Here is a 17,351-nt window from a genome sequence, read left to right on the forward strand (position 1 = left end):
TAGGCTCCGACTGAATAACAAAATGACTGCAGTGACCTATAAAATACATATATTTTCTATTGCACCTCCCTAGAGACACCAGACCTGTACTGACCAATCTGGGACATTACATGAAGAAGAGATCACTCTTCTCATAATGATGGACAGTGAAGATAGATCAAGTTGCCTTCATCACAACATTGTGAATTAAATACCAGACATTGGCTACCTTAGTTATTCCACCTGCACTGCATTAACTGGGAGATGTAGAAGTGCTAGCGTCAAGTGTGAAGATTATTAACACTGAAGTATAAGCAATGTGTGTGCCAAGCTTGGCAATGTTTGCTTATCACTCTCTAGAAATTTGACAAGAAAAAAAAAAAAAAAGGCGAATTCTATTGCCGCTTACTTACACTGGTAGAAAACTGAAGCATGGGTCTAGCACGGGGACCAGGGCGAGCTTTCAGAGTAGCAGTTCCACAGTCATCGAGGAACGAATATGAACCCAGCACATCATCTAAAAATAAAAAGTATAGTTAGATAATAAATAATGCAAATAAAACATAAAAGCCAAAATCTAGATACAACATTCAGGGTCATGTTCTGCTGAAAAGATCCATTCTGATTATACAGTAGATTGCATGAACACAAATACCATGTTTAATTTATATTAATAAAAGCAAACTGATCATAGCATTTTACATTTAGGACAAAGCCTGTACTATTTACAACAGATTGCATTTTGGTAGTGATGAAAACAAACAAAACATAGCAACTTTCATTATTAATGTTTAAACACCGAAAACGGCATTTATAGAAATATATTTAATATAAAGTTACTATTGCAGTTAGAAGGTGCCAGTGACAATATAGTTAGCTGCACATAGTGATTTCCCCAGCAATCAAAATATAAGCATGTCCACTTTTTGACCATATCACAACAACAACAGTCGGGGCCGGTTCTAGACATTGTGGAGCTCAGGGCGAAAGTTTCTAGTTGCGCGCCCCCCCACCCAAAAAAAAAAAAAAAAAAAAAGGAGAAATAACTTTATTTAGATGGCATTCCTCTGCGCGCGTGCTTCCGGAAAGGGGGTGTGTCCTTGCTGAACACCCCCAATTCATCACACTGTGGGGCGTGCCCAGCACTTACGAAGCTACTGGGCTTCCCCCAAGCACTCCCTTTGTGGCAAATAATTGCCATGTGCAGTAATGCGCCTTACACAGTATGTCTTACACAGTAATGCCCTGTATAAACACATTATGCCACACGTAAAAATGCCCTTTATAACACATTATGCCACACACAGTAATTCTCTTTATAATACATTATCCCCAATTGAAATTGCGCCACACAGTAGTCCCTTATTCATGTTATGACACAGTAGTGCCCCTTTTACATAATGCCCAAATTACTACCCCTTATACACAAGGCCCACAGCAGTGGTGCCCCCCCATGCAGTGCCTTCATTAGTAGTGCCTGCAGTGTTAATGCCCCCAGTAGTAGTGCCCCCATTGGTAATGCCCCAAATAGTAGTGCCCACAGTAGTAATGCCCTCTATAGTAGTGCCCACAGTTGTAATGCCCACATTAGTAGTGCCCCCAGCAGTAATGCCCCCTATAGTAGTGCCTTCAGTAGTAATGCCCAGTATAGTAATGCCTCCAGTAGTAGTGCCCCCATTAGTAATGCCCCCTTTAGTAGTGCCTGCAGTAGTAATGCCCCCTATATTAATGCCCCCATTAGTAGTGCTAACTGTTGTAATGCCCCCAGTAGTAATGCCCCCTATAGTCTTGCCCCCTATAGCAATGCCCCCTATAGCAATGCCCCCTATAGCAATGCCCCCTATAGCAATGCCCCCTATAGCAATGCCCCCTATAGCCATGATGTCTCTCCCATAGATCTGAGGAGCCGGAGAACAGGAGTCAGCTCTAGTTCCTCGGATCTGTGGGAGAGACATCATGACTTTGGGGACCGGCGCTGGGGGTTTTTCTTCTGGGATATTTTTTCTCTCCTGGGGACTCGGTGGCGCCCTCTAGGTGCCGGCGCCTGGGCGACGGCCCTGTTAGCCCACCCCTAGAACCGCCACTGTAGACAGTGAAAGTGTAGACTATACAATGACTATATAGATCACTACACATACTATAACCTGCTGTCAATATGTAGGCAGGTGTACATGCTTTGCTTCTCAATTATTTAGCACAACTAAGCAGGAGGTTAATGCTACTGTTCTTGTAATTGATCGCTACTATGAAGAGGATTTGCGGCTGCGGCAACTACAGCCCTAGCAATTAATGTATGCTGTTGTGGAACTTCAGATTCCAGCATGTCCGGTCACAATTTTAGCACACTAACAGCACTACAGTGATATGGTTTAGTGGATGTGGCAACTACGGCCACAGCAATTAAAGTCGGCTACTGTCGACCTACAAATTCCAGCAAATCTGTGGCAAGGCATGCTGGCCTGTGTGGTTCCACAGAAGCTCTCAGTGGGACACTATCTGTTGGAAACATAGCATTATGCCAATTACAATCAGAATGAACAGTTTCTTTGCAATTCGCAACTAAGATTATACTACCCTTCATATTATAATTGCAATCAGTCTGACATTACATGCTCACTGTTTACTGGTCACAATTGTTATTTATTTATTATTTAGATATGTCGATATTTTGACTGTCAACATTATGACCATGTCAATATTATCACACTCAACATTTTGGTGCCAACCTTTTGTTCGTCTAATATCACTTTTATACCTAAATTCTGGGTCTGACATGGAGGTTGGAACAGGGTTCCAAACTGGATCAGACCCGGAATATAGCCGGCGCCGACCCAGGATATTCCCGAGTAGGCGCTGTTCACACCGGAGCCGGGTCTGCAGTGAACCTGCTCTTCTGGCGTGGAAGTGGACGCTTGGAGATGACGTCATCTCCAAGCGCCACTGAAATTAGCCCATCAGCCAGCATGCGGCGTGCTCCAGGTCATCCTGGACCAGAACGCGCCTTTTACACTGCAGGGTTTCACGGGTCATTTCCATGTTGAACCCTGCAAATTACCTGGGTTGGAGTGCAGGGTCACTCGACCTGGAAATTCAACCCTGTACCCTTTTACAGCAAGGAGCTATCCGGGCTAACCTTGCAATAACCCGTGTTTTAGCTCTGGTGTAAAAGGGGTATAAGTGTTGACTGTCTAAATTTTTACTACATCCCCTCAGGGGACGGTTTATCAATGGGAGAATAGGACTAATCCTGCAAAAATTTTGAATTTCACCGGATTTACGGAGTCTCTCCATCATTCGCTGTAATCCCATCACTGGAGATGCTCAATGCTCAGGCTCTCCTGCAAAAGCAAGTGAAAGCATTTACAATATATTTATCAAAATATTTTGAGTGTGTACCTGCATTCTTTGTCCCCTGCATTGTACTACAAGTCTCAGCATGGTAGCGCCTCTTATATTTAATATTTGAGTGTGCAGACCAAGCCCCCTCTTCCTTTCAAAGTCAAAGTTCTCCCCAGCATCCCCAGGTCAAAGTTCTGCCCAGCGTACACCAACCGGAGGTCAGAGCGGAACCCTAACCCCTCCCTAACACCTGGCAGGGATCTAACTGGACCACCTCGCGTTGGTTTCATCGCAGGGTTGTCCGAATGCATAACCGGACAGACCGACAAACACATATAAACATAGTGTCCAATTAATTTTATATATAAATTTGTGGACTTTACACAAAAGGCAAATTTGTTATGTGTTTGAATAAGATAGGGCTCTTACTATGACCTGACTATGAATTCTTATATTGAATTTCTCTATACACATAAAAAGCTACATACATAGGCAAACCCCCAAGTCAGTGCTTTTAATAGTCACAAAAAAAAACAAAACAGTGTTTTATTAAAATTGTGTTGCTGGGCAGCATTGGGATTGGTTTGTCACACAGGATTAGCCAAAAGATATCAAGCAGGGGTTGAGCAAGGAACACATACATGATGACATACTGAAATTTAAATGCAGTACTTCACCTGTGCGCCTTCAGTAATCAAATGGATGCCACGCGCAGCGGTTAGAGTGTCCCCCAGCTTCCTGACCGCCAATGGGAACATTGCAGCCAGGGACTATCCTGCTGAAATCAGGATGGTTATTTAAGGGGGTGGAGACATGATGTAGGTCTCAATCTTCAAATAAATGTCAGGGAGTAGCACGTTTCTGTTGGCTGTGGATTGTTTGTTTGCACTCATTTCTCCTGGTTTTGCCTCTGTCTCTTTCTTTAGCTTTCATTTTTTATTTCTTCTCTTCCCTTCTTTTCCCTACCTGCTGCCTTGCCCCCCCCTCCCACCACCTTTTTCCTGTAATCTTCCCCCACTTTCCTATCTGGTTATTACCTTCCCACTCCTGTCACTATGCACTGCAGCTCTATGCTGCCAGTGAACTTTAGAGATGCTGTCCCTGTGGCATCCGGTGGTTCACAGGTGTCCCATGACACCATTGGTGACAGGTAAAGAGGCCCCCGGTCCTCAAACTCACAGTCTATTCACCCTGATTCTGGCATTAAAGGCTGACTTGCAGTGGTTGACTGATTATTGAGTGGAGACTGTTGTTGCCTGGTCGGACATTGTGCCTAAGTGCTGTTGGAGGGATCCATCCATGGACCATTTAGAGGAGACTTGTAGAAGGGTCAGTTCGGCTGTTGGCCAGTTGCGTGCGTTGTATGCAGCCTTATATTTATGGTCACTTGTACTGGCGGCATGATGTGTACCTCTGTTGAGGGTAGGGGCCACTGTTTGGAGCAGTTGTTCAAGGGTATGGATGCGGCCAAATTTTGTTCTCTGGTTTGAGTCGGGGTTACTTTATCACGGAGAGAGTTGTCCCTTGTTTAGTTGGTTAGGTTAGTTTACTGGTGGCAGGCAGCAGTTTGTGGCAAACCTGGCTTTGGTGATAAAACACAGCAAACAGAGGCGCTGATTCAGACCCGCTCGCAAGCGGGTCGATGGTGCCCAAGTGCGCAAGCGCACGACGGAGGTGGCTCAGTCGTGCGCATGCGCGAGACCCGAATAACGAGGGCCAAGCCGTCGTTACGGTTCTCGCACCAAAGGGGGCGTGCTGTCGATGGTGATTGACAGCACGCCCCCTTTGGTGGGCGTGCCGGGGGCGTGGCTGCCCAGGCGGAGGCGTTCCCATGGGAACGCCTGCCGTCTGGGGCTGGCCCCACTGACATCACTAGTGATGTCAGTGGGAGTGCTGACATCATCTGATAGAGCCAAAACCACTCCAGGGCTTGCTGCAGCGAGACCCTACCACAGGGTCTCATCGCAAGCCCTATCGTCGCAATGGTCTTGACCATCACAACCATCATTTTGGCCGCTCGCTATAGCTGTGGGTGGTCAGGAGGCCGCTCCAAAAAGGAGAAGGGACGGCCCTGATTCAGAGCGAGCGCTCTGTCAGAGCGCCTGGCTCTGAATCAGGGCCAGAGGCCATTAGAACAAATATTTGGTAAAGTGCAACTAGGAGTTGTTAATATATGCATGGGATTTGCTAATACTACCCACCTGAAGGTCCTCATTTGTCAGCTAATTGTGAGGGGAAGACACTTTCATAACCATGTTGCACTTGGTCTGCACTGATCTTTTTTATTTTTACTGTATAGCAGGTTTTTGTCATTATGGGAATCTTTGGGCGGTATTCAATTGTCATACCGCGTCCGATCTCTTGTCTAAAGTGACGGAAGGTCACGGGGTGCTATTCAATTGATGCTGATTTTCTCGCTGATCGCGCCCATAGTGGTTAGGTTTAGCCGGGTAAAACGGCTACCCCTGACCAAAGTGCTGGGCACGATCACGAAAAGTGCTGTTTGGGCTCCCAGTCAGTTAACTTTTCTTCCATTTCAACTGACACCCCCCAGGGGGTGCGAGCTGCAATGGTGCGCCAGCAGCTGATTGCGCCTGACAGGAGCAACAATTGAATAGCTCCTGTCGGAACCCAGTCTACATGCATAATTACCTATTGAAAGGAAAGCAAAGCAATAGCGGGCTCTCCACATCTCACCAAAGCTAAAAGATCAGAGATGCTGCCAATAGAGAAATTTAATGAAATGTTTCTCTTGAAAAAGATCACTACCTCAAACAGAAACCAAACAAAACAAGCAGGAGCATAGAACAAACACAAAATAAATCTACAAATGTATAAAAGGTTCTGGTACTAACCTACAGTTACAATTTAATACAATATTTATAGTAGTTTCCACACTCTGGACAGTCTGCAGAGGCTTACTGTATTTTATTATTTCTGAAATTCCACTCAGTTCTTCCCGTTATCATAACGGATCTTAAGAAATCTTAAGAAATAAAATTTATACCAATAAAAAGGTGCCAGTACGGGTTGAGTGTCCCATATCCAAAATTCTTTTGGATATTTGGATTTATCTGTAGTTTGGAATATTTGCATTTGTAATGAGGTATCTTCGGGATAGGACCCAATGTGCATTTTTGTTAACAATATAATTACTTCTATCGTTGTTACATTGATAGTGTATAGGATTATATTAGACTAGATTATCTATTATGGTGATTCAGACGCTATCGCAGCTGTTAACATAATAGCAACTGCGATAGCACTATTATGGTAATGCAGTAGAAGGCATCATTACTGATCCGAGCTGCGTTCATGGACGCAGCATCAGATCACCTGCATGATCCTCGGCCGGCGGAGTGACCATGGGTATCACTCTAGCCGACCACCACAGCTACACAAAAGAGACCCCCTCCTTTCAAGATGATGGGCCTATTTTTATGTGGAGGCCTGGAGCTGTAGTCTCAACAACCCATTGTTAATCTGGCCCTGCCAATGATCTCATCAACTATAGTTTTAAACATCATGGGGGAGATTCAATTGTTTTATAGGGAGCCTAAACGAATATTATAGGACAATTCCCCAAAGAGGTCTCCTGTCTTGCAACTTCCTCCTCCATCTCTCCCTCCTACTTTCTCTGCTCTGCCAAATGCAGACCCAGCTCCCAAGGACAATAAAGTATCATTATTGTTACATTGAACCATTAGGATATAGATACAGTATATATATATATATATATATATATATATATATATATATATATATATATATATATATATATATATTTTTTTTTTTTTTACACACACATCTATATATATATATATGTATGTAATTGCGTAGTTATTTGTATTTCGTACTGTGTAAATCGTATTTTGATGAGCTAATATTATACAGAGAATTCTGTGGGTGTTTTGTGTTATTTCATTTGGTGAAAGAACTAAGTGGGTAAAGATTTATAGAACAAGGAACAGTATAAGGAAATAAAGGGGATATAACGATCCTTTTATATTTGCGAGCCCTACTGTTTTAATTGTAATTTTATACTAGGATACAGTGGTGAATCAGGGTTAATCTGTAGGCCAAGGATTTGGTAGAAAAGCCAGGGACAGGTAACAAGTACACAGAAGGAAGTGTTACTAGGGTGTAATAACTGCAAGTCTTTTTTAGAAATTTGGACACACAAAGTAACAAGCTTTCGCCTGAATACTAGACAAAAAAATACAATTAATTAATTACAGCGAACCTAGAAAAATTAAAAAAAGTTACTTGGATACTTGGTTATTTCTTTGCCTTCCCAAATTTGGAAAGAGATCAGAGAGCGGATTGTCACATGCTAAGGACTTGAACGCAGTTTTGCTTTTTGAAATTTTGCTGTATTGAAGTAGAGTCTTCCAGGAGGATTTCTGGATGCAGCAAGTTAAGTCTTGGTGACTTAAGGGGGGGGGGGGTCAGATTTACCAGAGTGAGAAATAACGCAGATCACAGACAGACAGACAGACAATGAGGTCTACAAAGGAACAGGAGTGTGCAAAAACAGTACATTTAACCCTGTAATTCCCAACAAATACACCTCAGCTGAGATATTATGGGCCACACTGCTAGATCAGGCTTTTTACACGATACTTTATGTATAAATAAGCACAATGTATTAAATAAAACACACAAATGTCTTCAACTGTTAAACTGGTACATGCATTTGAGGATACAATTTGGAGAACAGAACATGCTGAGATGTTGGCTAATAACAAAAAGATAAAATTATAGAAATTCTCATTGCCAGTGCTGGGATGAAAAAGGTGTGTACCCTAGAACGACAATTAGAAGAGATAGCTTTGAGCAATATTGATAGAGGAAGGCCAATTTGTATGGTTAGACAAAGATATAATGCGGATGTTGATAAAGAGTCAGCAGTACTATATACAGAGATTAATGGAATTCAAAGATAAAGCAGCATCCAATGAAGTTTTAATTGCAGAATTAAAGAATTTAACCAACAAAACCCAAATGATAACAAATATGCACAAAACTATACATGATTTATCCAATATGGTGTCTAGAAAACAAGTCTAACTAAAAATAGAGGCGGTGAGATTGGACGCATGGGATAGAATATGCCCCATACTCACCCCTGATGGTGTAACACCCCCATTGAGTACCCTGTAGCACGCACATTAAATTATTCCCCATCACCCATTGGGAGAGGATCTAATGTTCATGCACATGTTGATGACCCTGTTTTTGGATTCAGCAATGGATGGGAAACCGTACACTGGGCCAGATTCAGAGCCGCTCGTTCGCTCTGAGCGATGTTCGCACAACTGCGCATGCGTATGGGTTGTAATACGCATGCGCGAACCAATCATTGCGGTCGGAAATTGTGTGCTCGCAAAATAGCGAATGCCTGCTAATTTGAGTGACAGAATGAGGAGTTTGTGGGTGGTAACAGGGGAAGGTGCTTGAAAACGGGGAGTGTAGATCCGAACGCAGGCGTGCCAAACGGTCAAAACGGGCATTTTAAGGGTGTGCATAATTAACAAAGCAGCGTCATCGGCCACGTCACTTGGTTGTCTTTTAGCCTGAACTGCTTGCATGATTGCGGTAGGAAAATGCAACCACAAGCACTGCGAGCAGTTCATACGCCTTTCGATGTACTTGATTAATCTAATAGCGGAGATGACGTATGATGCGAGCGGCCAAGGGGCGTTTTTAAAAAAATAGCTAGCCATTGTTCGTTCGCTTGTTCAGACAGAGGCATCAACAGACGGCAAAGAGCGAGCGCTCTATTTAAATATCCGACCCCTTTTTCTGAACGAGCGAGCTCAAATAGCGTCCGGCTCTGAATCAGGCCCACCAGTCTGCTCCTATTCTCCAAACAGGCCACAGTATCAGAACTGGATTGCACACTCCCTATAGCAAATTATAGCATGGAGAAGACGCAATTCCTGTTAAAAATTTGTAAGGAAATCCCAAAGTATGACCGCAGCATTAGACCCTTTTAGCTCTTGTGATATTTTTGAGGGACATTGCAAAACATTTAACGTTCCCCCAGAATATCGCATGGAGTTGATTAAATTATGGTTACCCGCTCACCTTATGCCGCAACTGGGAAGATTACTCCCAAAAATGGAAAGTTTCATGATAAAGAAGAGAGACTTTCTGCTCATTGGCAATAGGTCATTGGGAAGTAACCCCCAGATATTCTAACTTTAAACCCACCATACATGATGAGCCTTTGAGGGGTATTCAATATAAAACGTAAACTTCACTGTCGAAGTTTACGTTTCATATCAGAGTTTTTAACTGCGTTAAAGTTTCGGGCGCGCGCCCGCTTATCCCCGTATTCAATATGAAATTAACGAAAACGGGAGACTCCGAAGTTGGATTTGCGTAAAGTTACGAATTTTTCCTTAAAAAAATTGTAGGACCCCCCTAAAGTTGTAAAAACATGGGGGATCACTATGGGTACCCCCGTTTTAGCCTGTAATTGAAAGTCAAGGATTTAAATAGCCGCAGCAGGTGTTTTTTTCCTCGACATTGAAGTGATGCAGAAGAGCACTTAGGTTTTTTTTTTTAAGTGGTCCCATCAAATTTGGGGTACATGAAAATGTGTACTAGCATATTTAAGTCCCTAAAGTAAGTTTTTAAAAATTCTGCAATTGTGCACCTGCCGCTATAATTCTATTCTAGAAAACACCTGCCACATACTTGCAGAATAGCCCTGAACTTATTTCCCTATTGTTAAACAATTTTTTCACATTTTTTTTTTTTTCACCCCAATTTTTAAATTCATTTTTTGGGGTGTCTCTTTTTTTTTTACTTTTTTTTGACAGTTCTTTTTTAAATGTCATTCCCAGGGGTGTAGGGTATTTTTTTTAAGCCTGCACCCCTAAACCCCAATTCTGCACTTTTTGTCGACACCTATTCAATGGTGAAAAGTTATCCCCGTTTTTTATCAAAGACTTTTCGAACCTGCGATAAGTCTTTGAAATTGAATATAAAAGTAATGTGTAAAAGTGTAAACCTGTGATAATGACTTCAAAAGTGCGATATTAACGCAAAAACGATGTTTTCGCTCCCATATTGAATACCCCTATTTGTCTCTATGTGGTAGGTGTGAAGCCATGTATAACAAAAGATCACAGTACAGAAGTCCCACAAGGCATAATAATATGCATGCTTGTGGAAAGATTTACGTACATTGACACAGTAATTCACTCAAGTACGGCAAAAAAAAAAAACAACGCTTGCAGATGCAGCGATTGTTATAGAAGAATACAGGCCAGATTTATTGAAAAACAAAGATTACTGAACATCAGGGACCATGTTGTGGTAAATGGCAGACCACAAGATAGCCGTTGCACAACTTATAGTAACACATACAGGCAAACACTTCTCACTCCTACAGCTCCACCACAGGAGAAACATGGTAAAGTTCGTTACCAAAGTACGGACATATACAACGTAATTGTCCACAAGGTACACCGAGTATACAAACAACCTGGGCAATAATAATGGATTCAAAGAAGCCTTATTATTATAATAGACAGGTAGAATACCCAACGTATGTTAACCCACATACTCAAACACAGAAGGAGCCCATAGACAGATGCAAATATGCATTGCACTGGTGGGTACACACACAGGACAAGTAAAAGAACTGACCCAGGTGCAGCCACAAACAAACATCGGTACCTCTACAAAAACAAACACAAATGCCTAGAGCTTGTAAATAACTGCACAGTACAAAAGGCAATGACAGCAGTTTGCGCAACAGATGTCCCTACTGGAAGTCTGTACAGCTAGATTGACGGTTAGGGGTCCCTAAGGATCTGACTCCAATATGTGATCTCATATTGGATTCCTCAGGGAGACCCCATATAATGGCCAGAATAAAAAAAACAAAAAATTACTGAAATTCATGCTTGACACTGGAGCAGGAATTTCAATCACCAATGTTGAACATTATTTACAGCCAGACAGCCCTCAGTGTGTGGTGATTGGATATGATCACCAATGGTGGTTGGAGAGGGTGAGAGCCCATAGAATTGACAGTAACTTTAGAAATCAGCAATGACCTTGCATTAAAAATTCCAATGTGGTATTACTCTGGTTCTGATAACATCATTGGAACTGACGTAATGACACAGAATGGGTGGATCTTAGATTTAGTGAATTGCATGTTATGGAGAGGCCCGACAAATTCAAAAGGTCTGTATGATAAAGCAAGATCATCTAGGGCCACCCATAAATGCAATTGATGACACTGCTTTATATGGTAGTACACAAATGGCCAGAGAACTCACAATAGAGGCCTTGAACCAATTGTGTACCATTACCCAGAACTATGGGTCCAAGGAGAAAAGGACTGTGGAAAGATGATTGACATACAAGGTCCAGATCCACCACCTCAACGTCAATATCGTTTTCCCCCTGAAGCCATGGAATCCATTACAGAAGCTGTGACTGATTTAGAGTTGAGAGGATGGTCATAAGAGGAAATTCCAAGTGCAATAATCCTCTATGGCCTGTTAAAAAGAAAGACAAATACCTGGAGACTTACCATTGATCTCAGAGTTTTGAAAAGGTACACCCCAATGTTGGCACACGTGGTTGTAAAGACACCAGACACAATGGCAAGAATAATTGGCAAAAGCCAAGTATTTTCTACATTGATGTAGCCGTTGTCAACTTCTCAATATCATTGACAGAAGACTGCAGTTACAAATTTTCATTCACTGAGCAAGATACACAATACATGTTTTGTGTATTTCCCCAAAGATTACACAGCAGTCCCAGATATTTTCATCAACCACTAGCAAAATTGCTGAGTGTTATTTAACGACCTGATTGCCTTTTGCAATATGTGAATGATTTACTACTCCATACAGAAACCCACTTAACTCTTCTATACGAATTGTTAGGCCTCCTTTTTCATGCAGGGCTCAAATTGAGCCCTCATGAGGCAAACATAGCTAGGTCAGGTCATATTCCTAGGGGTTAAGATTTCTCATGGGACAAAAAGGTATAATGGCTGCCCGTATTGAAGCAATGGTCAAGTTTCCCAGGTCTGGCACTCTACAAGACTTACGCAAGTTCTTGGGGGTTGCAAACTTCATGAGGGAGTTCATATAGAGGATTTTTCAACAAAAGCGAAGCCCCTTTATGAACTACTATGAGATGAGGAACCTGAATGCTCAGAAGCACAGGAAGTGGCATTTTATACCCTGAAAAGAAATATTTCCTCTGCCGCAGTGCAAGCCACTTCACACACAGAATGTAAAATAGCCATTCAGGCCTAGAGTCTCTATCAGTGGTCCTGCTACAACAAGTAGGATCTGTGAGTAGACCACTAGGGTATTTTTCCAGGTTTCTTTCTCCAGTAGAAAGAGGTTTTGATGAATGTGCTAAACAACTGGCTGCAATCCATTACCCTGTCAAAGTGACAGAACATATTGTAGGTTTCAGACCACTGGTGGTGCAGACCCCTCACTCTCCATTGACCCTTTTACTTCAGGACACACTCCCTGGAGTCTCCCAGCAGAGGTTTGAGAGATTGATAATGGAACTGACTGGAGGTAACCTCACCATAAGCCACAAAGCCAAACAGGTTTTGTCTCAACTGCTAAACACAGCAGGAACAGAATAGGACTGTTGACAAATTCCATTCACTGAACCTACTCATCTTTTCAGACAGACCACTCATCCAGATGACAGAGTCATCTATGTTGATGGGTCATATGGGACAGGTTATGCAGTCTTGGATGAGACTACAGGAGTTCAGAGTCTTGTTAGACTACCAGGCCACCGGTCAGCACAAAGGGCTGAATTGGAGGCAGTAAAGGAAGCACTACTTCTTCAACCTCCAGAACCACATACTATATATAGTGACAGTGCATATGTAGTTTGGTCCCTTACTCTGTAGCTGGAGACATGGCAGAGGCATGGATTCATGGACAGTCAAAATAAACCTCTGGCACATGTTTCAGTTCTAAAAGATCTTTGGAAATGGAGTAAGATACATCCTGATAATGTAGCAATTATCAAAGTGCCTGCACACCAAAAAGGGAGCGATCCTTTGATCTTGGGTAACAATGCAGCAGATGAAGCAGCAAAAATGGCAGCAATATCTGAGATATTTCGGGATCCGAATGCTGAAACTTTGCCCTTAGTCCAGGTGGCAGTACGTAGAAAAGTTCTTGAAGAAGGGTCTGTGTAATTTGAAGAGAAACAGGCAAAAGACTATTCTTATCACTCACAGAACTTCACCACAAGATCCCTGGTCTATCAGAGAGGGTATACTGTGCCATTCACCTGGAGAAGGATTAGAACCTCTCCCTGCAGTACCCTCACATCTTCAAGTGGAATTGACAAGAATTGACAAGGCTCAATCATCAGCTCCTCGGACATCCTGGCTGGGATAAACTTCTCTCTTTTAAAGAGCAAATTATACTGGTCAGGAATGTTCAAAACAGTAGAAAATGTCACCCAACAGTGTTTGGTCTGTGCCCAAATCAACCCTCGGGCACCAGCTCTTAAGCCAGTGTTACAGTGTGTGCCTCCTACAGAGAGGCCCTGGTCAACCTTACAAATAAACTTCATTGTAGCTATGCCTTGGTAGTAGTTGACGTGTTCACAAAGTGGATAGAAGCCATTCCTACAGCGAAAGACTCAGCGGCCACTACAGCATGGGTTCTATGGGAACAGATTTTGTCACACTGGGGTATCCCTGGGATCATAGAATCTGATCGAGGGACCCATTTCACTGGCAAGGTCATGAAAGCCCTTTGTGAACTTCTGGACATAAAGCAGCGCTTCCATGTTCCTTATCATCCCCAATCGACAGGGATTGTGGAACAAATTAATCAGACCATCAAGGCCAGATTAGCAAAGGCACTGTTACAGAAGGGGTCTTCTTGGGTAACAGCCTTACCCGCAATACTCATGGGCATTAGGGCTACGGAAGCATCCAGTACAGGGATAATTCTGTTTGAGCTCATGACAGGTCGCAAAATGCCACTGTTTCCCTTATGAGCCACATTTGTCAAATCCCATTAAAGATGCTGTTGCGAGAGATAGGTTTCTGAAACAGGTGCAAGATAATCTCAAGGGACTGTTGCCTTATGCAGCTATGCAGCTGCATAAACCCGATCTACAGAGGGAGACACCTATGCCTTCTGTAGGGTATTTAGTAATGGTTTCCATAAAGCAGGTCCTTGGGATGCAAACTGGGAAGGGCCATATCAAGTTCTTGAAGTCATGGGAGATGATACTATGCTAAAAGAACAAAGACCATGGACAACTAAAAAAGAATCACAAAGGAGGTGCAAGGTATTGATCAGGTAAAAACCACATGTGCCATTTCTAGTCAATTGAGTTCACACACCTTAAAAAATAAAAAGTTTCCTTGGGTTTTTTTTTGACAATATATAACAATTTGTAAAAAAAAAGTTTTTGAAAGAAATAACTAAATAAAAAAAAAAAAAAAAAAATTGAAAGCATCGTGTTATGTATATTCATATCTTTATTTTTTCTTCTCTCCCCTATAGGCCAATGAGAGCAAGTTGTTTAAAAATGGTCTTATTAGTAAATTGATTGGTTACACCTATTGACAGTTTGTGTGTTTGGAAATTGACAGGAAGAAGGTACACATTGACATACCTGCATTATGTATACTGACATTTCTTTCTATTTTCACAGTACATCGAAAAGCAGGCCAAAGTGGATCAAATAGCTCAAGACTTCTCAGATTCTCCTTGCCAATGAACACACAGATTATTGACAGGAGAAAAAAAAAAAAAAAGGGGGGGGGGGGGGGGTGTTATATGGGTATTTGAATTATGAAAATTTTGGACTTCCCAGATTAGCGATATTTTAGACATTTTTATTGGAAATTAGAAAACAAATAACTAAAAAAAAAATAATGAGAAAGCAAAAGGCATTGTAAGAACTTGAATGCCACCTAGTGGAGAAAACAATGTCAAGTTCAGTCAGTAACACTCTTAATGTTAATATGTGATTTTTGAAAACTCCAATATGGAGCAGACAAAATTATAAATCATCATAGAGGGTGGGGAGGGACAGCTAATGCTCGGAAAGAGAATCTGTTTTTCATCCATAGAGGGAAATCAAGTCAACAACAGGATATCTGAAGACTGTAGGCAGATCGGATGGAAGAGAAGACATCAGATTTGATAGGAAAGGTGGAGACATTCAAAAGTACTGATATGTCAATTTCTTCTTTAGCTGCCGATGAGACCCAGCTGTAGACAGATGACTGCATGGACCCCAAGATGATCATACAGAACACAGATCGGAAGGACCAGGACACAGATGATCCAAACCAGATGTCCAAAGATGCCTACACCCCAGAAGTGCACCCCACTTCATTTGGCGAAAAAGATGACAAAGAAACAACTATAAACTTTTAGTTTCAAATGTTTAGGAAATGGCCTGCTGCTTACATAGGAAGATTTTTTTTGTCCTTGCATAAATACACACACACAAAAAAAAATTTTTTTTTCCCCATCTACCCATGTCGTAGGAGAGAAACTCTGCTTCTCAACCTTTTCATTACTTCTTACTCTGGACTGTAAAAAGTGCATTATCATAATCCACCTTCTTTGATCAGATGTACATACACACACTAAAATGGTGACATACATAATATACTTAAGTCAGTTTATCTGTTAAGAACAGTCAACTGCCATCAGTCGGACTTGTTATAGGAGAATTCCCCAAAGAGGCCCCCTGTCTTGCAACTTTCCCCTCTCTCTTTCCCCCCCTCCTTTCTCTGCTCTGCCAACTGCAGACCCAGTAAAGACCAGCCCCCTCAAACACACACAGAGCTTACAACCCCCGTTTACTGTGTAAGGTTACACACACATACATATACATGCACACACACATATACACACACTGAGGCTGGACACATGTGTTGAAGACTGCTGAATGGAGAGGTTCAAGCCAGGCCTGTAATCCCAAGGAAAATAAGTATCATTATTACAATGAACCATTAGGACATACATACATTACATATATGGTGTAATTGTATAGTTATTTGTATTTTGTACTGTGTAAATCGAACTCTGTGGGTGTTTTAAGTTATTTCATGTGGTGAAAGCACTAAGTGGGGAAAGATTTATAGAACAAGGAACAGTATAAGGAAATAACAACCTTCTATAGCACCCGACGGAGCAATTCAATTGTTACTCCGTGCATAGCGGTGGTTAGACAGTCCTTCTCCTGAGGCGGCAAGCAGAAATGTGCGATAATTTGGCTGTTTGGGCACACAAAGCAAGACATTAGCCAGGGATAACTGCTATACGCAGCTAAACTCTGTGCTTTTGGTCGCTCACATGCTGAACAGACTCCCAAATGAAGCAGCAATTGAATTGCTCTGTTGGGCGCTCAAAAAACAAGTAATTCATCCCCCATGTGTGTAGAGAGGAGCAAAGTTTTCAAATTTGTTTAACATTCGCCTTGAAAAGTTTGCATGTTTGCCAACAGAATTCGACTCCAAGTGTTCTCAGTCTGCACCATACAGTAGAATGAATTAACCGTTGTCATACTAGCTCTAGTCATATAGACTATTTGCAAATGAACATTTTGCAGAATTTATACAGTGTTGAATGGTAATTCATAGAATAGCAAAGCAAAAGGGGGAGGTCAAAGATTGCATTGCCAAAGCTTTGTGCCTGTGCCTAACACCTGTTCCACCCAAAAGTCTAATCTTGCTCAGATAGATTCCCCATGTTCCTCGCTCCATGCAGTTGATAATTACTGGTACAGAGCTAGTTCCAGGCTCCATGTAGTTGATAGCTACATGTGCAGCACTAGTTCCTGGCTCCATTTAATTGATAGTTAGAGGTACAGCACTGGTTCCCCATTCCCCATCCCCTTGGAAAGGCTCTACAGCTTAACCAGGTCTGTTAAAAGATTTGTCGGTGCCTGGTACTATGGGGTGTGGCCAAGTGTGTGGTGGACCGGTCCCCACGGCAGCACCTCTGGCTTCAGTGGTTAGAATGCTCAACAGC

At 42.2% G+C, this 17,351-nt stretch overlaps 1 protein-coding gene across 1 annotated transcript in view; it reads right to left on the reverse strand.

The window, feature by feature from the left end:
* Nucleotides 1-17,351, reverse strand: part of LOC148521245 (uncharacterized) — a 76,813-nt gene that overhangs the window by 27,671 nt on the left and 31,791 nt on the right. The window contains exon 2 of the mRNA XM_088475431.1: nt 393-496. Coding sequence (XP_088331557.1) covers nt 393-496 — 104 coding nt within the window. The remainder of the gene's footprint in view (nt 1-392; nt 497-17,351) is intronic.

Source organism: Taudactylus pleione, unplaced genomic scaffold (assembly GCF_031769625.1).
Source record: "Taudactylus pleione unplaced genomic scaffold, aTauple2 ptg000172l, whole genome shotgun sequence".
Taxonomy (NCBI): domain Eukaryota; kingdom Metazoa; phylum Chordata; class Amphibia; order Anura; family Myobatrachidae; genus Taudactylus; species Taudactylus pleione.